Here is a 26,607-nt window from a genome sequence, read left to right as displayed (position 1 = left end):
CCAGTGGCAATGCACCCTTGAATGACAGTATGCGTTTGAACAGCACAAATTCTGTTAGCCTGAAAAATTGTATTTTATTGTATGCCAAGAATCTAATACCATGGATCTATACCTTGATGCTACAAAATGAAACATATTGCCTGGTCAAGAAATATTTTCCTCTAATTTTTTCTGATTTCAGAGGAAGAAAAAAAGGGTATTAAATCGGCCAACAATTACAGGAATCAATACATTTCATTTCAATACATGGTGAGGAGAGGTCAAGCCATCACTATGGTTTAAACAGCAAATTCTCCTATTCTATACTAGGTCGTAACCCTATTAAAGGTCAAGTAAATATTCCCCATTTGCTGGATATGGAAAATTTGTTTCAAAAGTACAGTGGAGAATCTTTATTACAGAAACTATATAAATCCATGTTTTTCTGAACCGACTTGGACTCATACAAGATCCATGTCCATTAAAACAAAAACCAAAAAAAGTACATTTAGGCAGACAAAGCAGAACAGCCATTAAAACAAGGAGAGGATAAAGCTATCAAAAAAAAAAGCTTTTCAACTAAAAAGGAATGCCTGATGAAATCCTGCGCTAAAATAATTAAAAGTTTAAAAACCTGAAGAGGGAAAAAAAAGAGATATATACACATCTTTTTTCTTTTAATACTGGCCATTCCTGTTGAAATGAGTCTGTAGTCAATGAGTGTCACCAGCGCCACTTGGAGCTCCAAACGGAGCATGTGTAGTCCCCCTTCTGCGTATTGCAACACGTTTAGTTCATATGGGCCCACACCGTGACTACGGGCACGATGCCTCCCAGGCTGCGTCGTTGCCAAGTGAAGAGACAAATCGCTCCAGACAAAAAGCCAGTCAAATGGGAGTATCCTTCTGCGTCTTGCCTATAATTAACGTGAGTATATTTATATATTTATATATTTGTATTTATAAACCGTATGATCAGAGATGTCGCTTCAAAACATGTTTCTGTATTCATTTTAAAAGCAATGTGGGGTTAAAAAAAAAAAAATTCAACAGTGATGGCAATGTTTGTCATAATCCAGAGTGTTTACATGTTTTGTTGGTTTTGTTTTTGTCTATATTTCCTCCTTTTTCTTCCTCTGGGTTGGCCCATCATGTCCACATGGGCACATAGCTCAGTCTGGGGGCAGGAGGTCATGCAGGCGAAATCGCTCTCGGATGTGTGGCCGCACGTCCTCGTTCTGCAGGACAGGAGACGTAAGATGGTGTCCACAGAAAGAAGGGAAAATGGGGAAATGTTCACATGAAGGCATACAGTATCTCACTATAAAATTCTAAACATTTTCAAGCTAGACAGAACAGGCCTTATGCCAAACACACATGTATATGGGTGCAACACAACTGAAACGGACTCTGGTCATAACGCAGAATCAAGGCTGGGCACCAGGGGCATCGTGACTAATGAGTGATTCTCACAGGGTGAGACATCGAAATTAAGCATTGTGTATGTGCGTACCAGTTCCACGAGTTTCTCCAGGAAAGGAACCAGTTTCAGGAGCTCGCTGTCATTCTTATCCATGAACCAGCTCTCGATAGGTATCCCATTAGAAAGCTGCAAGTTATGCAAAGGTAGCAATGAGTCACATTGACCACAGCTCTATTGGACAAACATAGCAAGCTCTTGTCACTAAGCTCACCTGGTAGGCAAAGGCTTGCGGTGAATTGTCAATTATGATGGTCTTGGACAGATCCCTCCCAAGAATGTTCAGATCCTTGATGTAATTTCCTTGTACACAAACACAGTGTTCACGAAATAACCTGTGCCTGCAGTCATGTTAGAAAGTGGGAGAAGAAAATTTAAGATCTCAGGTCAAAAAGTGAGTCATACGAGTCATTAAACCTAAACTGTTCTTTAATATTGATAGTCATGAATAGGCTATTTGACTCTTATGAGAGGAGTATTTAAACAGTGCAAGTACTGAAACACTGCTGTTCACCAGTGTATGGGGTTGATTCTTTTATCAATATACAGAGTATCTATACTATCAGTTTCTTACATACAAATCACATTGTAGTTTTATACGTTTTGTCAGTAGGACACACTTACAGAGGCTTTTGGCAGTGAATACCAGTCACCAGTGATTTCTAATGATGGGCTTAATGTACAAGTCAGCAAGGTAGCTATGTGTCAAGCAGATAATGTAAAATGCAGAAGTGACTGAAAGATATTCTGAATGAAAACAGCCAGCTAAAACAGGAAAAACTTACAGTCTCCCTTTTATGTCATTTAATGGGACCAATTTAGAAATTAATACATGCTTTGAGAGATATGCAAAACATGATTTTGCATTGTAATGAACTGCCAATGAATGGCAGCCTTCCATTTACATTTACAGTTAGTTGCTTAGTTGGTTAGCTGTAATTTAATGAATTATGTAAACACACACTGTTGTGAATTAAAACACTGAAACAAATTTTACTTTTAATAGACAATGGGACATTTTATTTCATTCCATGACTTTTGGATATCTATTTATCTCAGTGGCCAGTCTACTACCGGTGAACTAGTAAAAATGACCACTAACCTAACCAGCTGTTTCTTAGGATCCAAGATGTTCAGCAGTTTATCTGCATATACCTTCTTAGAAGCAGTGAAGAGAATGATCTGTGGAAATAAAACAAGAACATAGCAGGTTGTTAAGCCCTCTTTATTTTGTCCATAGTAGTCAAGTACATACACAGAAACAAGTAAGTGACAGTGTAGATCAGTCACATTTGTGAAGTCAAAAAAGTGCAGATGGCAAAAGCCTACCTCATAAATCTGAGACATTCGTTCAAGGAACTCTCTGAAGAACGGCCTCAATCGTACATAGACCTATGGACAAGCACAAACAAATCACTTTAACTGTGCCACTGGGAAACTAAGTGATGTGGTGATGCCACATTTATTAACATACGCACCAGTGCTCATGACCAAGTGAAGTAAACAGAGGGTATATTTGTTGCACAACTGTGTATGTTACGTTGGCACAGATTTTGGTTTCCCAAAGGTAATAAACAAATCTGATGCCCAAAAGACAAACATTACAAATCAAAAGTAAAAAGGAAATATTTAGGAGTATTTCCAAACAATATTTTACGCCACTCCCTCAGTGCCCTCTGATGCACTGAAGAATGATACTGACCCGTTAGTGATAATCGCACAGGACAATTTTGAACTGGCACACCTTGATATAGGTGGTATAAGATGTACCTGGTATATGACATCTTGAAAGAGGACAGGGAAGGTGAGTGCTGCATCTTCCAGCTCATTTAAGCTACAATGTACCAATGTTTCATCCTGACAAGAGAGGAAAAAACATGGGACAACATGTGACAATCAAGCAAATATTTCAAAACAGGTCTCCAGTGACCAATAATCAACATAGACCAACTCAAGTTCAGGAAAACATTTATAAACCTTTAAAAAATATAGTCATAATGGATAAGTGAAGAAAGGGGGAATGGTCCATTGTTGCATTATTTGGCCATAATATGTGCCTCTAACTCTACAAAGAGGAAGTGGACGGAATACACTTCTGTTAGCCTCAAATTTCAACTGAAATTGTGCATGTTTTTGTGTTACTTTTCTATACACTGTAATAAGGTCATAAATCACATCAACTCCAACAATTACCATGTTGTTAAATGTGTAGCTATATTAGAAGTGACATCAAAATCTAATATTGCAGTTTCAAAGAATGCAACGAATCAGTAAAACACAATAAAAATGAATTCTATTTAAATCTACCAGCATTTATTCTTCCAGTGCAGAAGCCAAAAATATGGGTAATATACAACAAATTAATATTGACAAAAATAAATTAGCTGTAGTTAAAAAAAGGTATTCTGGGGTATTAACTGGAGGTAATTTGAGGCCATGTTCTTTATTTGCAGTTTCCCTCTGTCTCATATATGTCACTGTAAACACAGCTGATTTCCTGCTATCAAGAGACACAAAAACTACTGCAATGCCATTAATCTAGACTTTCAGATGACATTTTGACAGTCAGGATGGCAGTTGCACAGATCAGACAAAACTAGTAGAAACATGCCAACTGCTGTAAAATGATTGCTTTTAAATGAACAGCCTACAAGGGGGTCTTGCAGTATTCCACAGCAGTAAGTGCGTGACTAAGGGGCTTCCAGCTGTTCGTCCCTACCGCAACACAGCCCAGCTCCATCATTACTCACCAGGTCCAGGACGAGGGAGAACTCTGGTGTGCTGCGGGTCTTGAGTGGGAGCGCTGGCTTGCGGGTTAGCTGCTCTTCTGTCAGTGGCGGCACATGTTTAATGAAAAAATACCTGCAGAGAGCAGACCACCAGCGCACACATTCAGTGCAGACACACACCAACAGGCTTCCTGACAACACAGGTGCAGAACTAGTGGTTGGTCCATTTTCCAGCATTAGGCAAAGTAGTGCAGAGGAATAGCCAAAATGTTTTTTTTTAATTATTAACATAAACCTTTCTTTATCAATATGGATGCCTTTCATGTTAAAGACCATGCAAGTGTTAAAGACCATGCAAAAAAAAAATTCTGGAAAGTCTACTCACGGGTCAAAGACCTCCCAGTCCTCCTCGTACGAGCCCTCCGCAGGTGAGGTGGGCGGTGCCTCAGAGTAGCCGCTGTCTGGTGTAGACCCTGGTGCTGAGCAGGACAGAGAAAAGGAGAGAGAGAACGATAAATGTCATCGGAGGGGGGAAAAAAAACAGTAAGGCCATGAAGCTGTACTAAAAAAGCTCTGCAAAACCAGCTACACCTTTAGACAGAGAGCCTAGCTCAGGGTCTGCACGGACCTGTGAGTGGGGGCAGGTCAGTGTCTGCCACAATCTCCCCTTCCTCAGCGGCCACCTCAGGAGGGGGTAGAGGCCGTAGGGGCAGGGCAGGGCCACTGGGGTACAGGGGGATTCCCACACTCTCAATGGAAGTGGCAGTGCTGGTGGGAGGCTCCTCCACCTGCTCCATGTCGAGCTGCTTGACGATCTCCTCCGCCTCCACTGCCTGCCCTGGGGAGTCCGAGCCCGACGTCCCTGAATGGGCAAGAAGAAAAGGAGGGCATGCCACAAAATACACAACGGGGGGTGGGGGTGGGGCGTAGAGACAATTGGACAGAAGGGGCAGAGAGAGAGGGTAAAATAAGTTAGAAAGACTAGAGGGAGGCAGAATAACTACAAATTCAGTATCATCAAAACTTCATGACTTATAGAGAACACACCTTTACAACTGCTGTTTACACATGCCACAGAATATCTTCTGCCAGGATTACTAAACCACTTCAGCAGATGCTGCTTTGAGTGTGTATATGCAGACAGCTCTACACTGCTCTACACAAGCAGCCTTTTCCCCTTTCTGGAGAGGAAATGGGTACAGACAGAGGACTTTTACCATTTTTGTTTGCTGGAGAGAAGAAATTGAAAACTGGTGAGAAGATGGTTCCCAGCAAAGTGGTGCGGGGTGGGCTGCTGGCGGCTTCTGCAGCCTGCTCCAGCTTGCCATTGGGCTTCATTGGCTTGTTCGTGTCATGGTTCCTGGCATCTGATGCAACAAACAAGAAAAAAGGGCACTGCATAACACAAAATGACATACGCATCCCAAACGCATTCTTTGTCATTTAGGTCAGTGCTCTTGTCCATCCTGAATGTTCAGACCTATACTCTCAGGTCAGTTCTGTCCCATACTCACCCCCGTTTACAGGCCCTCTCCTGCGAACTCTTGATATGGCCTTATTAGGCAGGTCCCCAGTCTGCGGCGTGGATGAAATCAGGCTGTTGTCCAGATCACAGTCGATGCGACTCCTCTTTGCTGGGTTCTCGTGCTCCACCTGATAGGTGAATCCATAGTTACCACTGAGGCAATGACACAACATAACTCAGGGTCTCCAAGGCAGACCTGCTCTAAAAAGCTTCTTTATTTGTGTTGCACCAATATCAGTAATGGCATATCCCTCCTTTGCTTCAGTATACATCATATCTGTTTGATGAAAAGTCACATGCAGACAGCCATTTAAATGTCTGCATCTGGATTTTCCAAACAAAACCACCACAGCATACATACACATACACACAGGCTTTCTATCTTGCATGAATCCATTATCAATTCCACACCAATTTACCAAAACACTACTTTCGTGCCACCAAAGGGTGTCAATCCTATCACCATTGTCAGGAGAACACGATCTGCATCTGTATGACACACATGTATGTCTCCAGGAGACGACCTAAGAGATATGCACGGCAAGTGACAGACACTAACACGAACAATTACTGTCACATCTACACAGCATCATTATTTTTAAAGTTACTGTCAGGGATGTACAAAACAACTGGCAGCTGATCATTACTGGGCCATATATGTCCTAACTACATGACTGGAGATCAACCTATAATGTTCCAACTGCCTGAGCAAGAGAGGGTTTACTAGATGGCCAAGCTGGCGTGTACAGAAGCTCTGCTCATCCATTGAATGGTGAGACACCCTTCATCGAATGAACTGCGAGACCGTTGCTACAGCACTAACTTTGCTATTCAGAATCAGTGCAGTTTTGACAGAATCACTATGGATGAAACATCCAGCTTTTCTCCTTAGAATATTTTTGATGAAGACAAAGTATGTTAAAGATGAAACCTTGACACATCCCCTTAAAAAAAAAAATAGTAAAAATTTGGAATAAATGACACAGTTTTATTTTATCTCTGAGGTAACTAAACTAGCTCTCCTTCTCTTAAGGTTAGCTAACATCATAAGTAGACAATGTTAACAGTAAAACTGTTGATACAAAATACGACTAAAATGAATGTATTTTTGCCAGGTGTTTTCATATACTGTGACATGAGTATACAGTTGTAATTTCAACATAATCATTTAGCAGATGCTCTTATCCAGACCAATTTACAGATTGCACCCAAACATTACACACATTGCATGCTAATGCTGACAATTACCAAAATCTAATACAAGACTCTGCAGTGCACTGTTTGAGTTTTGCTACAAATGCTGAGGGAACCTTTGGAAAAACAAGATTACGGTGAGGTTAGAAACATCAGGAAGCTGGCTATATCTGTGCATTTGTTTAATAATTTGCGGATCATTTTTGAATGTCCCCGGTATCTTGAGCGCTAAAGATGACTACTTTTAGGTCTTCCCCCAACCAAAGATTTTCCTAGTCGACAAGTAGTCATTAGTTCAAGCCATTAGTCGACTAGTCGTCACACGCTTATGATATTAATTTAATTATTTAAATATATATATTTTTGGGGCATCAGAAAATGGTTTGAGTTCCAAGGCTGAGAAAGAATATTGTATGTAACATTGTTCACACTGTGCTACATTACGGAGAAATACAAAAGCGTAATAATGAGTCTTTAGAATATAAAGCGCATGCACAAAGCGAGCCGCCTGTTAACAACAATGCTAACGGCAAAAGCAGTAATGATTCTGATTGTGTCGGAACAACCAGCAAGACAACCAGAGACTGAACATTTTGTTAGTTTATTTCAACACAGTATAACATCACACAATTTATGAACTTGTAACACCAACACAATAACTTATAAAAACAAATGATAAATAAAAAACAGCCTTTTGTTAAAAACTAAACTGAAAAAACGTGTTTCTTTTTAAAATGTAAATAAATATAAATTATATAAATGAATAAATATACAGCAGAGAAACACTTAAGAGAAATATCAGTGCAAAAATAAACAGTAGCCTAAACATGGAATGAAAACTAATTTTTTTCTGCGGTCAGAATGTAAATAAAAATGTAACATTAACACACATTTCGTTTTTCACAACAGGTCAAACGAATTATCAATTAGCCTATAGCCAATATTAGCACCAAACTGAACAAATGTGTGTTTATTATATTGGGCTAGGCTACTACCTGACTCACTGTCACTGTTTTTTCCTCTGATCTCAGTCTTCTCATATTTATGAGAAAGGAACACGAGTTTGTCCACGTTGTCGGGGAGAAGTGAGCTCCGTGTCTTGCTCAAAATGAAGCTGGCCTTTGAGAGGATGCGCTCCGATGGCGTGGACATGGAAGGGATAGAGTGCATGCGCTTAGCTGCTCTGGCAAGCTTAGGACAGCGTTCCTCATTTTTTCCCCCCCACCATGTCAGTGGCCCCGAATCAACCTTTGTTTGGTGCTCCGAGTATCTTAATTTCCTTGTTCTCTCCTTCTGTCTGCTGCTCTTCATCAGTAGTCATCAGCATAGATATCTCCTGCTGCTTTTCCCTCTTCTTCTTTGGTTCGGGCTCACTTTCCTCTGTACTGCTGTCATGATCCTCTCTCTGAGCAGCTTCCGCTGGAGATAAACTCTCAGCCAGATCAGACACCGTCAAGTATGCCTCGTCCCGCTTCTCCACATCCAGGAATGACAAGCTCTTAAAACACAGCTCTAGAACAGCAGCTTGGATATATATGCTGGTCCTGTGAGCTCCCATCTCTTGTCAATTTCTTCGGTTAGTTTTCTCTTCAGTGCTTTCGCGGTCGTGCTGTCATCATCGTGCAGCAACAAGTGGCGTCTCCTCATATTTATTAACATGGGCAGTATGGCAGACAGATGCATTTACATCCTGCAAGAGAGTGCAAATCTCTCCCACCATTTCTATAATGCCATGTGCAACGAAAAATAACCGGGCGCCTTCTTGATACTCCCCATTCAGGAAGCGGGGTAGTGAGGGCTTTTTCGATTGACTGGATTCTTTTCACATGAAGTGTGAAAGGCATGTGAAAGCAGTTTACTCATGTTCTAAACACTGGTGTTGCTTTATGGCGGCCCCTTCACTAGCAGTAGCAAAAACATATTTACATGTAACTGCTGTAAAAGATGTAAATTTAACCAATACATGCCAATGGTGTAAATGAATCACACTACCCCTGTATGATAAACAATTTCTAGTGTAAGCAGTAAACTTTGGTCCAGTTGCATTTCATTGGCAGTGAAATCTGAAGCCACAACTGGAATATAGATTTTCTGTGTCACTAACTCAGTGGCTTGAGAACCTGGATATATAAAATAAACTCATCTGAAACACTTAGTGGAAACTAGTAGTTCACTAGCAATTAACTACAGTAGTCCAACAGTCAGTCAGTCACAAATTAATTTGGATCAACACTTTGTATATTATTTAATGGGGTTTGTGTAACTGTAGGATTTGTATGCATACATATAATTATGTTACACAGTTAGGAATAGAATTCATAAAATACCAAGTCAACATATCTGTGAAATTGTGAAATCTTGCCTGGCTGGCTGGCTTTCGACAGAACAACATGAACAAGTAGTTTGCCTTTTGAGAACAGCATAGGGAATAAAGTTCAACTCTAGGATAGAACATGATTTTAAGTATGGGGGGTAGGAAACTAATTTCTTCAGTTCTTTGTTGTGCAAAACTACATTTGTCAAGGGGTTAAACCTGATCAATTTTGATCAAAGAAAGTTGTCAACTAAATCTTTAGTTGAGTAATTGGCCCAATTCATCTAGGCTTTCTACAGCTTTAAAGTGTACAGATTAACTCAACAGTACGCCATTCAATTTGCATGGAGGACCAGAACACATGGTGAAAACCCTAATTAATTACAATTAACCTCCAAAGGAAGAAGGATGGCATCAGTTTCAGAAATTCCCTGATTTCTTTCTACGAACTCTTAGCACAGATATAGAAATAATGGCAAATGATCGTTTCAACCAGCAAAAGCCTGTAAGGAGTCCTGAGCGCAAGCGTAAGGCCTTACTGAAAAGGAGCACTCATTTCCAAACAAGCTGCACACTTGCTTCAGCCAACTCAACTTACTGTCATTACTCAACTATTCTAGAAGCACAGCTATTCTTAGAACAGGGCTGGGGTACCCAGACAAGCAGCAACATTCCTCATTACACGTCTGGGTGGGAAACATGATACCAGCTTCTGACAAACACTGAATTTACATCTTAAATCTTAATGCGTTGCTAAATTAAGGTCTGGTCAGTAGGGGGCCAAAGGGGTGGTTATACAATGTGTTTCTAAAACGTTCAACTATGTACAGTATGCAGCATTTCTAAAATATATATATCAAACAGTAAGGGAATGTTACACTGTTAGACTGGCTATGAACTGTGGGGGGGGGGATCGTTCCCTTGGCGTACCTTGACAGCATTGCCTCTGATGAATTTCTTGATGGTGGAAAGGAGCCCCGTCTCACTCTTCTGCATCTTGCCTCCACCCGCGGGCGTGCACTCCTCCACCTCAGAGTGTCTCCTCTTGGTCCGGGATGGGCGGGGCGTGTGGGCGGGGCTCGGTTGCTGAGAAGCCTTGCGCATTCTCAGCCTCATCGTTTTAACCGTCACATGTAAGACTGATGGAAAGAAGATGGGGACAGAGAGAGAAAGATGGGAGAGGACCAAAGGACAAGAGGAGAGATGATGGTAGATCAAGAGTCAGGTTGGAAAGAAGAGGGTGGAAGATTGAATGGAAAGAGGAGAGAAAAAAAAACATTACCTACAGTACACATTATCTAGTTACACACACTACAAATACTGAAAAACTCACTTGAATACCCTCTGCACATGGCCATCAGCCAAAATCTTCAATCATGTCATAACAAAAAAAAAATAGCAGCCAGGAAACAATTAACAGAAGAGGCAACTGCCGATTCTGAGAGCACCCCCATTCCCTACACCCCTTTCCAGTTCGAATAAATTAAAAGTCAAGTCATGGCTCCTCTCTGAATCTCAGCCTACAAAACGTTGAGAGCTGCGGCAGAAAACATCTGGATGCATTCAACACACCATTTCCTCTGTAACCACAGCAAGTCACCGAGACTGGGCCGCACCGGGGTCTCATCACACTCCTGCAGGAAAGGCTCTCCCTTTCTGGTGCGTGCACCCTACCCCATTCCCCACAAGACACAAACAAATGGAGCTCTGGGCCAATGCTCTGCGGTGCTGCTCTCAAGCCTTTAAAAGCCGCCTGTGTTCATGTAGGTTACCCAGCATCTGGACAGAGGCAAATGTAGTAGAAGGCCATCAGCAGTGCAAAGCTCACACACTCTGTGTGATTCTGGACAGGCAAAAGCTGCAAACATTTTCAATTCAGGTGATTCTGATGACTGAAGACAGAAAGAAACTAGCGTTTCCTCCAGTGCTATAGCTGGGTGGTGTCATTTTTGCACAGCAAAAAAACAGGTCATGTCTCCTATAGAATTCTGCCAATTTTCAGCTTCTGAAAATTTCTTTTTCAGAAACTATATATATAATTATATATGTTCGTAACACCCTAAGGAGGGCAACAATGGGACATATTTTGATATCAGAATGTCAAGATCTTGAAAATGAAGACTAATGACAACATACTATTATGAAATTATACAAGTTCTTTTCTCATTTCCCTCTATTGGAGGACTTTGGAATTGCCATCAAGCACACTGACCTCACCTCACACTAAAAACGGGGAAAAAAGTCAGAAAAACAAAAATGAATATACGTAGATGTAAGTAACACAGATAAAGCTACAGCAGTACTATTGAACCAGTATATTATTTAAAGTGAAGCACTTAATGTTATTCTGTCAAACACATCAACCTATTTGCATTCTTACCACCCTCACAGCTTAATTACAATCCTCATAGATTGTACCACAGCACCCTGCCAACCCCTTACCCTAGGCGATATGCTTCACTCCCATCTACTCAACAGAACTTGAGGAGATGCAAAAACTTAAAAAGTTAAAAAAAAAAAAAGTCACTGGAAGCCAGTCACCAGAATTGCCAGGATTACACTAGGCTTGCCAGGGAAAGATGAGCTTAAGGAATCCATATGGATATAGAAGCAATAATCTTTCACTAAAACACTGGCCCACAGGTCAAAGTGCCTAATTAAAACAAACTACCTAAAGTTCCCCAAAAAAGCCTCAATTTTGGAAAGGTCAGTTTTCATACTACTGGCTAATCCTGACCAAAAAACTACTTAGCCTACTAGATACACGCAAAAGTGCTGTGCTACTACCAACACCCACTTTTCCCCGCTATAAAAAGTCTGATTTTCACTGAAATTCCGAGAGGTCCTGTAGATTGCTGAAGCCTGTAAGATCTGACAGCAAGTCAGGATATTTGCCTAAACAATGGAATTTTTTTTTTTTTAATCACTGCAAAATGTTTTCCTGATGTGCACGAAGATATTCCATTTCTAAACTGCTGCAGTCACTCGCAAGGAAAAATTCCTAAAAGTAACCACAGCCTCTGCACTCAACCCCCTCCGCTACCCCACCCCCACCCCTCGTACTTCTTTTCATCCTTCTGCTCAGCTTACGCAACACCGCTGGCTGAAAATGTGTTCAGACATGTCCGGGACCTGTCAGGCCCGCTGCCAGCGAGAAGCCTACTGTAATTCTCAAAGCACTCAACCGTCTCCCAAACCAAGCTTTAGCACAGTGCATCTCGTTTAGCTTATTCCCTCCTTTCTGCATTTGGGACAAATGCGGCGTGTGTATGGCACTTTGGGGACAAGTGCTATCCCGCTCTGAAGAGCTTGTGGGGTTTTCTCCTAATGCCTCGCCTAACGATATTTTAACCTTTGTGGCTGGCTGGTGTCACGGACTGATCATGACAAGCTGAGAGTTCACTTTTCAGAAACATCGCATCCATGGACCATTATCACTGTCTGAGTAGAGAGATTTTTTGCACACACTCTGAAACGTACAAAGACATAAAAAGGTGTTTGCATGGAGGAACGTGTACCCCTTTGTTGGTCTGCTGAGGTTTTTTTAGCAAGCTAGATGATAGTGTACAGCAGAGGCTACACTAGACTTTCTCGTTGTACGTCATTTTGACGGACAGGGTCGTAAAAATTCCGTCATAATCTATTATTACCGGTCATTTTAATCTTCATTTTTTAATAAGACATATTTAATAGCATTTAATTTTCATTCATTCATTTTTTTAATAATTGGCTAATATACAGAACAAGCTTATAGATTACGCATTTATAAGGGCGTGGAGAGGAAAGATGAACAGAGACACTGACCGTGCGGTCACTTTTCATGTGAACACCATATGGGTTGGGTATCAAAACCTGGTGTTTTGCGCTTTTTTTTAACCCTTTCTCACATAACTTATTTTATGCTATGTAGCATGCATGTACATAGTTCGTTATGTTTTCATTAGTGTTATTAAGCTTCTCATAGTTTTCACCGCCGCATTTACTATATTTTTTATATGTTAAATCACTGTTTCTGCAAAGCTAGAATTAGCTAAAAATTTTCCAATCTTGTGTTCTAATTGCACCGGTTTTAGCATATGTGCTAAACAGCTGATCACACCGGTTCGAGCGTACAGGCACTGTTTAGGCCCCGACACCGTTTTAAAAGTATCGCTTTAGCACCGGTAAAAAACCCAAACGATACCCAACCCTAATCTTCCCTCCTCAGCCACGTGAACTCCTCCTGCCACTTGCTTGCCCCGTAACATTAGCTGCTGGTGGCTGATAAACGTTATCAGTATTACTTGCTTGTCCTTCATCTTCCACCGCATCAATCCCTCTTTTTTCACCTCGTTTATCAACGCCATCACAATTTTTGGCCTTTTTAAAGAAACTTCGGACACTCAGCTTCCGTGACATTTTGCAATTGTATGTAGCAATATAGCATACCAATGCGATGGCTAAAGCCATCTAGACAACGAGGTCATGCACGTGAGATCAAAGGCAAGACTAGACAATAGCTAATTAATATGCACAATCACCACCAACTGGACAGGGGTGTGAATTACTTAGTTACGGTAATCTCCCTCAGTGTTCTAATCTGTCAAAACGACGGACGGCCTTCAGATTTTTCCGTCATTGCGAAAAAAATTTAGTCAATGATGGAAAATATTCGGTTAATGCGACCTCAGGTGTACAGTAGAGATCAAAATGAGAGAACTTACATTTTCCTAAATTTCAAAGTCACTGCTTATCCCAATTTAAAGTTATCCGAACATGAATAGAAGGGATGTCGTTGAAGCGTATTTCATAATTTAAAAATATTCTATATCACAATATAAAAAACTTAAATACTGGATAACTAATAACTTAGATATTGGAAAAAGAACTGTGATCAAAATTAGAGAACACTTTGGGATACTTCAGTTATTGGCACTAATCTGGCACCTGGTGCCAATTTCCTTAATTATCTAACAAACCCTATTTATCTGGCAACACCCATAATTATTTTGCAAGATGGCAAACCGCTCCAAGGTGACTGAAACCCTGTGACAGCAGGTTGTTCAGATGAAGGCCAAAGGGATGACCCTTTCAGCCACTGCAAGTGAGTTTAGTCATTCTAAGAGTGTGATTTCTAGAATATTGAAGCTTTACAATGAGACAAATTCATTCAAGTCCCCAAAAAATGGTCGTCCACATAAAGACAAATGCTATGCTTTGCTCGCCAATTCAGCAGTGAAGAGGGCAAGGTTCTGTCTCAGCATACAGTGTCTCACCGTCTGAGAGAATTCAGACTGAAAGCCCACTCCGCAGTGACCTAGCCTCTTATCAGCAGAAAGAATCAAAAGGCCAGACTAACCTTTGCTGAGGAGCATGTTGTGTGGACGGACGAGAACTGGTCCAAAGTTCACTTTAGTGATGAGAGCAAGTTTATTTTAGTTGGGTCAGATTGGAAACATTATGTTCAGCATTGAACTAGGGAAAGACTGAACCCAAATATGTGAAGAAGTCAGTTAAGTTTGGAGGAGGAACCGTCATGGTTTGGGGGATGTTTTCTGCAGCAGGAGGTGGGCCTCTTATACAGCTACATGGCAAGGTGAACGCCAATGTTTATCAGGACTCCTTCAGCAACACACGGTTCCTTCCCTGCGAGCAGCTCCCAATCAGCCCACAATTTTTATGCAAGACAATGCCCATTGTCACACTGCAAAATGGGTAAAGCACTTCCTTGAAGCTGAGAACACTGAAATAATGAAATGGCCAGCCCAGAGTAGGGATATAGCCATTGCGATATATCGAATAGCTATTTTTAGCGCAATAACAGCTATCCCCGGCATGTGGCATTAGATTTCGTCCCGTATTTTTTCCCCTTTAGTCATGCCTGATGTGGGAGCACACCTCAAAGTTCAGTGAAATGCTTCCGGGGCAGAAAAATATCACTTGTATCTATATGTTAACTTACCTATTATCTTTGAAAAAACACATAGCATATGTTTTCACTCTCTTTGTAGCCATGTGTTTCCATCTACCACATGGAGGCAGCATAGTGCTGTTGCTGTGATATCAACATTGAAAAGATATATTGAGTGGAGTTTTTCCCCCCGGAAGCATTTCACATGGCCTCGGAAAACTATGACTAAATCGTTCTCTAATTTTGATCTCTACTGTATTTGTATAGTGATAGCCACATTGAGTTTGCCAGACAAACATTACAACTAGACTACTGCAGAATCTGGGATGGCTGACACACCACACAAGTTTTGAAACTAGAGAACCATATATGTTGTCACTGCTTGCCAGACCTGACACACCAGACAATCTGAAGTGTTAAGCCAAGACACAATGTCATCATGCATGTTCCTAGTTTTCACGAGTCGTGATTAACGTGCGACAAAAGGTACAATCAGACAGTCTACGCAAGACACTGCCAAAGTACAGAAATCTTTAGAAGCTTCATGTATACAGCAAGTTGCTTTCAATCTTTACATTTTAAACAAGGTGAGCCATCTGGTAAAATTGCTAGCTAGGCCTCTAAGTATTTCCTCATGCATTTTCACCCAAATTCATCAATAAATTGTTTACTTCCCATGTGATATACGTAATCAGCAATTGTGCATTAAGTTCGTTTGTGGAAATGTCTGCACAGGAGCACAGCAACCAGCAATACTAGCCAACATGATGAGGGGTCCCTGGCTGACCTGCCCACCTAATCCCCGGCAGATTGAAGCCACTGCATTAGCACACAATCACTGCTGGCAGGTAACAGTTGATTTCAAACCCATGGCATTCAGCCTGCACTCTAAGGAAGTGCCTTAGCTGACTAGTCCAATCCCAAACCCCAGAGTCCTTTGACAATCTTAGCATCAAGCAAGGGGAGCAGAGAAACCAGCATTCTGCAGTCTACAGTGTCTACGACAACAGAAGGTGGGTGAAGCATCATGAAGGAGTAGGAGACAAAATGAACGTGAATCAGTAAAGCCCCTATGTCTGAGGTAAGAATGAGTGGCCGACATGTGTCAAGTATTGAGACACTCCATAACAATTAGCTGAGTTAGGAAAAATGACCATTTCTGCCGGGGTAAACGAGATGATTTAACTGGATAGCTTCATCTTGCACAGCATAAAGCTAGCTCTACAACAGGGCTGAGTATTCAGTTTCTTAACCTATCTACCTAAATGAAATGGGTTGTGATGCTCAATAACCACCCACATTTCTGCCTCACCAAGACCACCATGGTGGGACTGCCAGTTCAGCCATGTGTTTGTCTTGGCCAAAAAAAGGTGGTGTGGCCAACTGTCAGTAGCAAGATGTGTGAGGGGTCCTTATTGCAATAGCTAAAAGAGGTGCTAAACATATCCAACCTTGAACAGGTTTGCTTAACCACAGTAGCTCAACGATGGGCTTGCAAATATATTTGAACATATAACAGCCTTGCAAATTAAGGTTGCCCTTTGACTTTTCTGTGAACAGTAAATGCTGAAAGTGCTGCCCATGCAGCATCTGCAACCCTGTTAATTTGATACTTGTTCTTATGTCACACCCCCCCTTTCTCTGATTGGCTCATGGTTTGGGGGTCTTTTTCAATGGCAGACTGTGATTAAATATGTTGAATCAGGGGAGGTTGGTCTGGGTTACATCCATTTGTGAATCATGTTCCTCTGGGCTGACCGTTTGGTTGCTCATAGTCGACACTGTGCATGCTAGCTCTGAAAAGGGAAGACCGTTACAAATGCAGGAATACCGAACTTTGATCCTGCCAAATGGATACAAGAGCTAATGACCACAGAGCATTGCACAAGCAAAACTTATCTCAACCAAACACTGCAGATAACAGAAGGATCTTCAAGGCATTCCCAAAGAAAAGTACAGCTTCTACTTAGTGAACATGCAAAACCAGTCACGGCCATGGACACACTACTTGGCCTGAGGGTCTTATTTCAAGATCCACTTGAACACAGAAAAGAGCCCTGTACTCAAGTGATTTCCCCTTCAATTTTGACACTTAACTGTACTCCAGGGAGCAATTCGAAGTTCCATAGAAACCACATCCGGAAAGCGGGTCAAATTGTATATATGTGTTGCTTCTATAATTTAGCTGAATACACAATAGGAAGATGATTCTCTTTGACAGCTCTTGTTTGTCCAAAGAAAAAATGCACATTAACAGAAAATAAACACAATAAATCATGACATTACGCTGCCACTGGCCATGATTGTCAACAAGGCAAAGTCAAATAGATGTCACGCTGTGATGCAAATGTGCAGCAAAATTTCCTCTCCTGGTGCAATTTAGGCTGCGCTGCCAAACAGGGCCACTGCCACACAACACAGAATCCAAAACATGGACTTCTCCTCAGAGATCGTCAACTGATACATCAATACCTCACCCACAATCACCAGTCTCTCTCTATTACTTCAGAAATAATCAAGATGATGATCTGATATAAGCTACTGAATGCCAAAATGTCATCTCAGTGAAATATATTTTATCTGATCGTGTGCAGACAGGCATTATTATTATTGCCATTTCAGCTTCTGAGAAACATTTTACAGCAATCCAGCCAAGTGGGATGTCAGCCACCCAAATCTACTTGATATTTAACATGAGACTGAATGCTAAGTGAGCCTACACAGTCAGTTTGACATCGATTTGATATACACACTGCTTTCAGTTACAAAAAAAAAACAAACAAAAAAACAAAAACACAGAAGGGGAAGAAAATGACCTCACAATAAGGGACCCCATCAGTGTTTGTACTGACTGCAGTCTACATACAGACAAATGCCCTTGTGCGCTGGGCTGGCTGGAGAGTAAGTCCTAGTCTCTGTGAGCCCCCTGGTGCAGAGGTGTCAGTCTGAATGCAAACAATGGAGTGATATGGAGAGAGGGGGAGGGGAGCCACGAGAGAGAAATAACCCGTTCACACAGGCAAATATGATGTGCAGCAATACGTTATGAACCAGCAGACGGGCGTAGGTGTGCAGGCGAAAGTAATTAGGATGTGACTCTTGCTGGGCTCTGCTGTCTTTTTTTGATGATGGTGGAAGTGATGGTCTCTTCTGGCTGCAAAGGGCTTCTAGAAATGCATGGCAGTACTTATGACACATGCAAAGGATTACTTTGTCACTGATCGTGAGTGTGCAATATCTTCATCAGTGATGAAAGACCCATTTCGGTCCTTTAGTGCTTATCTGCAGTGTGAAGCCGAAAAGCTAGTCAGCCGCTCAGACGGAGCGCTGAGCATTTGTCAGTGACGTCTCATTCTGGAGCAAGCAAGGAAGCTTGAGTGGAGCCGAGACAAGCAACAAGTCAAAGACCAGGGCCAGCACCCCGGGAAGGAGGGAGGGTGAGAAAGAAACCACTCATCACCCCATCCGTAGCACAGCTTGCACACGGACAGCAACATATCTCACCTTTAATGAGGAACACATAGCAGCTTCTAAACACAGATCTGTGGCAATGCGGCCCACCGGCGGTAGCTCCCTCATACTGCAGCAGCAGAGAGTAGGAACCAGAGCGAGGGAGCCGCATGCAGCCAGGCAGAAGCGGCAGCTTTGTTGCTTGCCTGAGTCTCTCCCTGCCTATTTTTACCAACACAAAGCATGACTCATCCCCTTGTGCCCACCACACACACACTTTCCTACCTCATTTCATTGCAAGGACATTTTCCTCAATTACAATCATCTTCAAGATGCACTGAAGAAAAGGATGACCGCCGCAATGAACATTCAGTCTTACCTAAAAAAAACGGTCTTATTCTGGCAAAATAGTAGAACTTCAATGTAAGCGCCTTTGAGGACAATTTAGGAAAAACCCAGAAAATAAATTCAGAGTAAATACATTTTGAGAATCTCTCATATGTGCACCAATCTCAATGGCAAAACGACACACTTACTGAAATAAACTGTGTACTGAAGCAAAATATTCATACAACAACCTAAGAAAGACTACAAGCACATGGATTCACTGTCTGAGGGTTTTTTTTTTTTTTTTAAACATCTCTCATGGGGCCATAATGATGCAACAGAATCATTTGCAAGCCTGCCAAAGAACACATTTTGTTTTTAAAGCCTCCATTATTCAATCACTTATTAATTCAACAACAGTCATCATAGGCAGTGTCTCAAAATGACTAAATCTGTATCAGCCAGGGTAAGACTCAACACATCTGGACACTTTGTCAGTGTAATAGTTAAGTCTCCAGTTCTACTGAACACTACAAAGAAAAATCGACACAAGTGTACGACACAATGTCAGCTCAATTATCAAAACAAAACACATTAACAGGCTGCACTACAATCATACCTGAGCTGCTCTCCTTTGGTGGGGACATTCTAGATCACTGCGCTGCTATCACAAACTTTTCATTCTGACACATGGGAATACTTTTTTGCCACCAAATAACCAGCCTGCAATGTCTGTCAAAGACAATCTAAGGACTGCATACATACTGTAGTATAAATCATCATAAAACTATGCTAGTGTGAAAGTAGCAACTTCAAAGTTAAACACAATTTACACCCACAATATTTATGTAATATACAGAATACAATCTTTGTCACAAGGTGACAACTTTCAGTTTAAATTATTGCTAAATTGTTACATTTACAATGAAGCTACACAAACCTGACAATTTCGAACAAACAATGAATCTCAAACATCTTCTTAAAGTATTATTTTTTAAATAACAAACAAAAGCCTGTAAGACACATACTTGACATGCTCATTCGCAATGTTGATAAGGCTGCTGTCACTGCTGCACCTCATCCTGTTAAACACAAACTGAGGATGGTAAACGCACGAGTGAAAAGGAACATGTATCCTATTCTCTTTGTTTTATGAAACTTCCTGCAAAGGCAACAGGTAACACTGTTGACATCAATTGTCTCTCCTCTCATCAGGTCTGCATCCAAAAAAATTGCCAGAGCAGCTGTTGCAGTTTTTCTGCAGTTTCTTCCACAGTCCTTCACTTATGACAGAACAGCAGGTGATTACAGTGTAATCTGAAGCCCCCCTCCACTGCTGGTCAAATGTGGACATGAACAGGGGTAGATCTATGTACAGTACGTCACTACTCCCTTAGGAATGCAGTGTCAAAAAATTAGCAGAGGCAAATGCAGCAGTATTGTTGAACCCACTCACTCAGCTTTGTCTCACAACTAGTACAAAAGTTGTTTTCGGGTCACAACTTACGATGATGAACACAATAAAAATGTATGTACGCACTTTTGCTATCAATTATGAAAATCCTGCAGCGATATGTTCAAATATCACAATGTTTGATATTATTTCTATTGGCCAAAGCCTTCTCTACACTTCGTCACCTCTTTTAAACTGTAAGCCGGTTAAATCTTAGCTGTGCATACATCAAACACTTTGAAAAAAAGAGTGCATTTGTTAAATTTCTGGGGGGAAAAAAACCTCTCCTGAAATCCTATTTGTTGAAAAAAAATAGCATACTGAATCACAACGGATGTTGTTTTATTGCATGTGCGCAAACAAACTACACATAGCGACTGAGGCAAGCTGTGACTGATTAGATGGCAGTGACTCAACCAGCCAAAATTTCTAAATTGGAAAAAAAACACCTACCATGCTCTCTTGTAAATTCTGTATATCAAAGAAGAGGATAAAGGGAAGGAAACAGCATCCTGGTGTAACTAATCTGTCACTCCGACTTGAAAGTCTCCAGTCTCGTCTCTACTGCTACAACCCTCCCTCTGTACTCCCGCCTGTCACCCCGTATACCTCAGCTGCACCACCTGTTAAAAGGCCTGATCTCACCTGTCACTTCAGCACAGACAGGATGAGCGCTCCTGAATGCTCTAGCCTGTAGTTCTGGAACTGAGTGCTGCTCTTCAAGTCAGAAAGGCATTCTGACAAAAAAAAAAAAAGTGCAAGAGCAACAATTACACCTTTCATTGGTCTCAAGCAAATGGTAACACTGATAAATCAGGGTTTTTTTTTTTAATTTAGAATGGATTTTTAAGTCCTATACCCAATTTGCATGTTAATTTTTTTGATTGGTAAAAAATGCTTTTTGAATACAGAAACCATTATATATTTTTCAACTGGCATAAGGGTAGTCTTTAAAGCATGCTGTAGGATTACCAGTGCATATTCAATAGGGCAACAATCTCCAATTAGATCAATGATTCAGATTTCTATTACAGAGGGGCACTGAAGATGCTACAAATATTATAACAGGACCCATCACAGACAGCAAGCATATAGCATGTTAACACCAACTGCACTACACCACAACACGTCTGAGGTTTATTAATCAAGAAGCTGATTACTCAACTACTGTCAACCAATCAAGAAAGAAAAAAACTTTTTACACCAATGAGCTTAACAGTGTATTTCCATTAGCCATACTAATCTACAGTTATATGGAGTCCATACTAAAGATGCTGTTTGCACTTTACTCCTGCTCCAGGCAAGATGTGGTTAAGAGCAGCTCACTCCAGGTGCAGCTGGCTACCTTGTATTTGATGTGGCAAGGGCATGGGTACATTACGTCAAGCAGAAGCTGGCGGTGTGTGTAAGCAACAGAGGATGAACTAGCATTGTGGGTTCTTGGGCAAATAGAAATTATTTTTACGGTAAACACTGAATACACACATCTAGACTGAGACACTGTTGTTCACTGTGTGAGAACTTTGGTTTTCATCTCATTCATGTTGAGGACATGAGTGAAAGGAAATTCCAAAACACATGAGAACTGCCACTGTTAATGTTGCTAATGTTACAGGCAAACCGTGGAGGTGAACATTAAAATCTGTTGAACTGGAACATTTTTAACAGTTCTGATAGATAGCTACTACTAAGTCATGAGCAACTAGTTAGTTAACATTAACACTAGTTCCTAGTAGTACAAAACAGGCAGGCAGAGTGGGCAAGGTCTTTGGATAACTCGCCGAACCTGTAAGGACTGATAATGTAATGAATTTTTAGATGGACCTATACTGCGTTAATGCAAACCAACATTGCTGGTGCAGTTTGCAATATTTCAAAAGTGAGGTTCAGATTCTCTTCGATGCCATAGCGCATCAAGACCTGGTAACAATATTGCAGAACTGCATGGAGGCAAATACACAAAGGAAAGTCTGCGCCACTACTAGGGTGAGAAGCACATTAGACTGGGTTTATCCAGCCAAAGACTGACTGGCTGCGCCGATTAACGCAAACTGCTACATGACTCAGAGAAAAAATGCTTATAGCTAGGTATTTCTAGACAGAATCAATACAGCCAGGATTACACCGAAGTTCGTTTATCAAGCAAGCACTTCATGCCTTTATTCCAAACTTACTTTTGATGCGTTTCTCTCTCTCTCAAACGTTACTCCAATAATAACGATCCAATTACGACTAACATACATTCAGCGAAGGGCTCTTGGGCTTAGGGATGCGTATACTGAAAAATATATTTTTGAACTTTCTTTTTTTAGACGTAAACCCTCCACGTACTCTTCCTACTTTCAATTTAAAATGACAAAAATGCGGGGGTACACGACCTACCATCACAGCGCATTCAGTTTTGGTAAAAAAACGGCGTGTTGTAATTTAGTGATAACTAACGTGCAAATTCTCACAAAGCAGTTCGAATACCGTCATGCTTTGGCTACTTCAAGAATTAGCTAACAGTGTAAAAGTTTGCAAGGTAAATGTACCGTATTGGCTATAGTAACGTTAGCCGACCGGCTAGCTAGCTACATGTTGGAACTCCAAGCAGGCAGAGGCAAAACGACGAGCAACGCCCCCCTAAATTAGCAAAAGCTGTATGAAGAATAAAAACTGCTAGCGAGCAAGCTACTTTGGTAGCTGTATAAGCGTTTTCGCCGACCAAACAACTCACTGACATCAAAGGATCCCACATAAACGACAGACACTTCGCTAGCTAATGTTAGGTCGGTAAACCCTTCCCTGCTGCCTTGCTCCTGAGGAATGGTGGAAGGGACTGACTTGCTAGCAATCTTGCCTGTTTGTTTAGGAAGCACCAGTAGCAAATCCTGCCCTTACGACAAGGTGGGCGGGAAAGGGCAAGGGAAATTCGGTTTGCTTTCTGACTCGAGCCCGGGGAAAAATATGAAGAAGCAGGCCATGGCCTAAAAACCCGCTCATATTTCTCAAGACATGAAGATTGGTATTTCACCTAATATGTGCATTCCCACCCCCCCATTCGGGAGACAGTTACCTGTTATTCACAGATAGCTAAGCTGTTTAAAACCATACAGCGACGAAAACAAGCTCAGTTAGGTAAGTTAACTAGCAAGCTAGCCTGTCACTAGTACGATATAACTTCGTCAACTGGAGACCCGGCTAGTAACACTGTGCTAGTTAGCTACCATGATATAGCTATAATCCTGGCTTGTTAGCAAGCTAACGTTACTAATTAAAGGAGGCTGATTGATTGCTAAGTGCCTTAGCTTTCGTAAGATACTGGCTCGCTAACATTAGATAGCTAGCTACTAGTTACTTAAGCATTGTCTTTTTTTCCGTGCTGCAGAACGGCATGTTCCCTAATGGGCTCTTGAGGAAACTGATATTTAAAACAGAGAGCACGTAATATTGGTCTAGCTACCGTGGACTGTCTAGCCAGCAAAAAAGCTGGAGGTGCACTAACTGGCCGCCTATCAGGCACTGTCTCTCCGTTTGTATAGCTAGCTAAATATTTATTTATACGACACTCACATTCCCCTATACCTAAAGTCGCGACAATTGCAGAGTTCACTTACTTGCCAAGGACTGCAGGATCACGCTATCGAGGTGGCTATGCTTGCCTGGCTGCTGGTAGCCGCGGCGGGGGCGGCCGCTGTCTTTCGCCGTCTCTGGTTAGCTGGATGGCTGTATTCAGGGACCATCAATCCGCTCCTGCGCTGCTCCTCCAGACGCCATTTCCCGCCTCCTTACAGACTCTCTCAATGGCAGAGACCCGGATGAGCAGAAAATCGGCGCAGGCGCAGGTCGACTCCCACCCCACACCCCCTACCTATTTCTTGTTTTTATCAAGACAATGCAAGGTACGCCGTAGATACAGAGTAGCGGAACAGATTTGAGCTGTGCTAATGGCAACTCGTTTTTTAACATTTAATCCGATTTTCTTGATACGATACGCTCTGCTTTCATCAGATATCCACCTTTAATTATGAATGCCAACCGTTTTACAGTTGATTTATGCAACTGAACTATAAATATCTAAAATTAAAAGTTAATATCAACAATTGAATTGCAGACATCAGTGATTCAGTTTTAGATATCCTAAAATGAATTACATGAATCCACAAAGTCATATCTGTAATTGATTTACGTATGTAAATTAAATTACGAGATTTTTGTAAGTCAATTGAACACATCAGACATTTACTAACCTAATAAATAATGACCTATAGATATCTGCCGTTAAATGACAGATGTTCTTTATTCATCTGTAGATAAACGAGCGGTTATTGGTAACAGAAATTGTCGTTGCGGCCATCTAAATGTAATGGTAGATACCCACAGCTGTATTAGTCTATATACATGGAACGGGATACCACAGTAAGCGCTGTCATGTGTATAAACATACGAATACACTTATTTACTTATTTTTAACGAGCGCAGATCTGAGAAATGCATTGCAAAGAAAACTAGACAAAAATATTGTTCGGTTTGAATTCAAGATGAGAGTTAAGACAATACTGCAATTTTCATCCAGCCACCTACATTATCACGGAGTATTTTAATTCAACAAACTCTTTTTGTTATATTAGCTACACGTAATTAACCCGACTAAACTGCGATGCTTATGTTGGGGAACCCGAGAGTTCCGTCACATCCAGGACCGCGGTCACTTTCTGCAGGAATTTGCACAGCTCCATTTGGAATAAGCCAGAACTAGAAAATACTTTCCAGCAGCGATGCACACCGTTGTTCGCGTGAAATGCTTACATCGCCGCATGGATGGCTCAAAGATATCGCCAATGGCGTGTCAACGATCGCCATAAAGAAGCGAACACAATGAAATACTTTCAACGCCATACAGTGTTCGGTTAAGACAACCAGAATATCCAACATTCACTTATTACGAACAGAGAGTGGGTAGTAGAAATCTGCCACGCAACAAAACGAATTGGGCAGGGGGAGAAACACGCAGTGGTCGTCATGGCAATGCATTTGCGATGGAAGATCCAGCTGGTGGTATCAAGGCTGAGCGCTTCAGAAACCAAAAGATGCAAAAGACCTTCCCTTTTATCAGGCATTTTCACATGCTTTTATAAGCTCGTTAAAAGGAGTTTAAGCAAAGAAAACCCTCTTTTGCCGTTATCGATCAAATTTTGCAATATACTGTGCACATACAGAAAATGTTTCTGTCACTTAACATTTCGCTATAGCGTTACGGTCGCAACGCAAAATCGGATGAACACGCAAGCCGTTTATCTGGTACTTAGTAAGGAAGAAGTAAACCATATCACTCTAAAGACATTTAACAGAAATAAATTTACTTACGAGATACATGTTCAATGTGGAAATGTATGATTTTAGGGAACAGTTTGAGGCAGAGGGAGAAAAAAAGTTTATGGATACTCATGCCAAATTTTGCAAATTATTTTTTGGTAAAAACAGACATAACAGCTCAGTCTCACCTTAATCTAGGCAGAAAATGGATTTGCAACATTGATCTTTTGACATTTTATGCGATCTAGAAGGATTCTTCACAGTGGGAGACTGATCATGTAGCGAGATGACTGAAGACCTCCCATGTAAACAGGCAACAAATTATGTGCGGTGTTACAATGGAAACAGACTTCATTTAAATGGTGAAAACTACACAAACTGAAAAATCTTTTTGGAGTTCCACAAGCTCTTCCCAAACAGGCAGCTGTCACACACCTTTGCTGTGAACACCAAGTGTTTCCATCTTGACCCTGACCCACAGCATTCCTTTCATATTACCTGCAACACACATACACAGTAAATGTTTTGATATTTTCTGCATATTAAATGTTTTTTGTCTCTGCACAACAGAGGAAATGGCAATCATGTGTATATAGCTTTATGTAAATATGTATGTGTTTGCCCCCCACCCCCAAATTTGTGTTACAAGCCCAAGCAGAGGGTTTTGAATGGGAAAGCTGAGTCTCTTTGCAGGGGAAATACCAATCAAGCTTTGGCTCAAAATCACAAACTCAATTATAGGTTAATGTCACTCATATCTGGCATATGGGTTCACACAGGATTCACACTGAAAAAGACACTGAACAGGAATAAAAGACCTGCAGTAGCTGCAAATGTTTTTCAGTGCAAAGCATTTCCAAAGGCTTCTGAACCAACAAGGGGAACCAAAGGGCAAGCATTTCAAAGACAAGTATACCTCTCAACAATTCAATTAAGACCATAATCCTGCATGATCACTCTACAGATACC

General features: G+C 41.3%; 1 protein-coding gene across 1 annotated transcript; it reads right to left on the bottom strand.

The window, feature by feature from the left end:
- Nucleotides 1-575: 575 nt before the first annotated feature.
- LOC118781982 (CTD small phosphatase-like protein 2-A) lies at nucleotides 576-24,115 on the bottom strand. The gene is made up of 13 exons (XM_036535162.1): nucleotides 23,940-24,115; nucleotides 10,151-10,359; nucleotides 5,702-5,840; nucleotides 5,405-5,554; nucleotides 4,816-5,049; nucleotides 4,573-4,666; nucleotides 4,209-4,320; nucleotides 3,229-3,315; nucleotides 2,788-2,850; nucleotides 2,561-2,640; nucleotides 1,673-1,799; nucleotides 1,492-1,587; nucleotides 576-1,216 (listed from the first exon to the last, which is right to left on the bottom strand). Exons 2-13 carry the CDS (start codon nucleotides 10,334-10,336, stop codon nucleotides 1,151-1,153), a joined length of 1,434 nt encoding a protein of 477 aa, XP_036391055.1. The 5' UTR covers nucleotides 10,337-10,359; nucleotides 23,940-24,115; the 3' UTR covers nucleotides 576-1,150.
- Nucleotides 24,116-26,607: the final 2,492 nt, after the last annotated feature.

The sequence above is a fragment of the Megalops cyprinoides genome, chromosome 8 (genome assembly GCF_013368585.1).
Source record: "Megalops cyprinoides isolate fMegCyp1 chromosome 8, fMegCyp1.pri, whole genome shotgun sequence".
NCBI lineage: Eukaryota > Metazoa > Chordata > Actinopteri > Elopiformes > Megalopidae > Megalops > Megalops cyprinoides.
The sequence above is the reverse complement of the archived record's forward strand: the minus strand, read 5'-3'. Positions and strand labels throughout refer to the sequence as shown.

Coding starts and splice junctions, on each gene's coding strand:
- LOC118781982 (XM_036535162.1), bottom strand. CDS start 10,336: ATGAGGCTGAGAATGCGCAAGGCTTCTCAGCAACCGAGCCCCGCCCAC. Junction 4,667..4,815: donor TGACCTGCCCCCACTCACAG/GTCCGTGCAGAC, acceptor TGTCCTGCTCAG/CACCAGGGTCTACACCAGAC. Junction 1,588..1,672: donor CGCAAGCCTTTGCCTACCAG/GTGAGCTTAGTG, acceptor CATAACTTGCAG/CTTTCTAATGGGATACCTAT.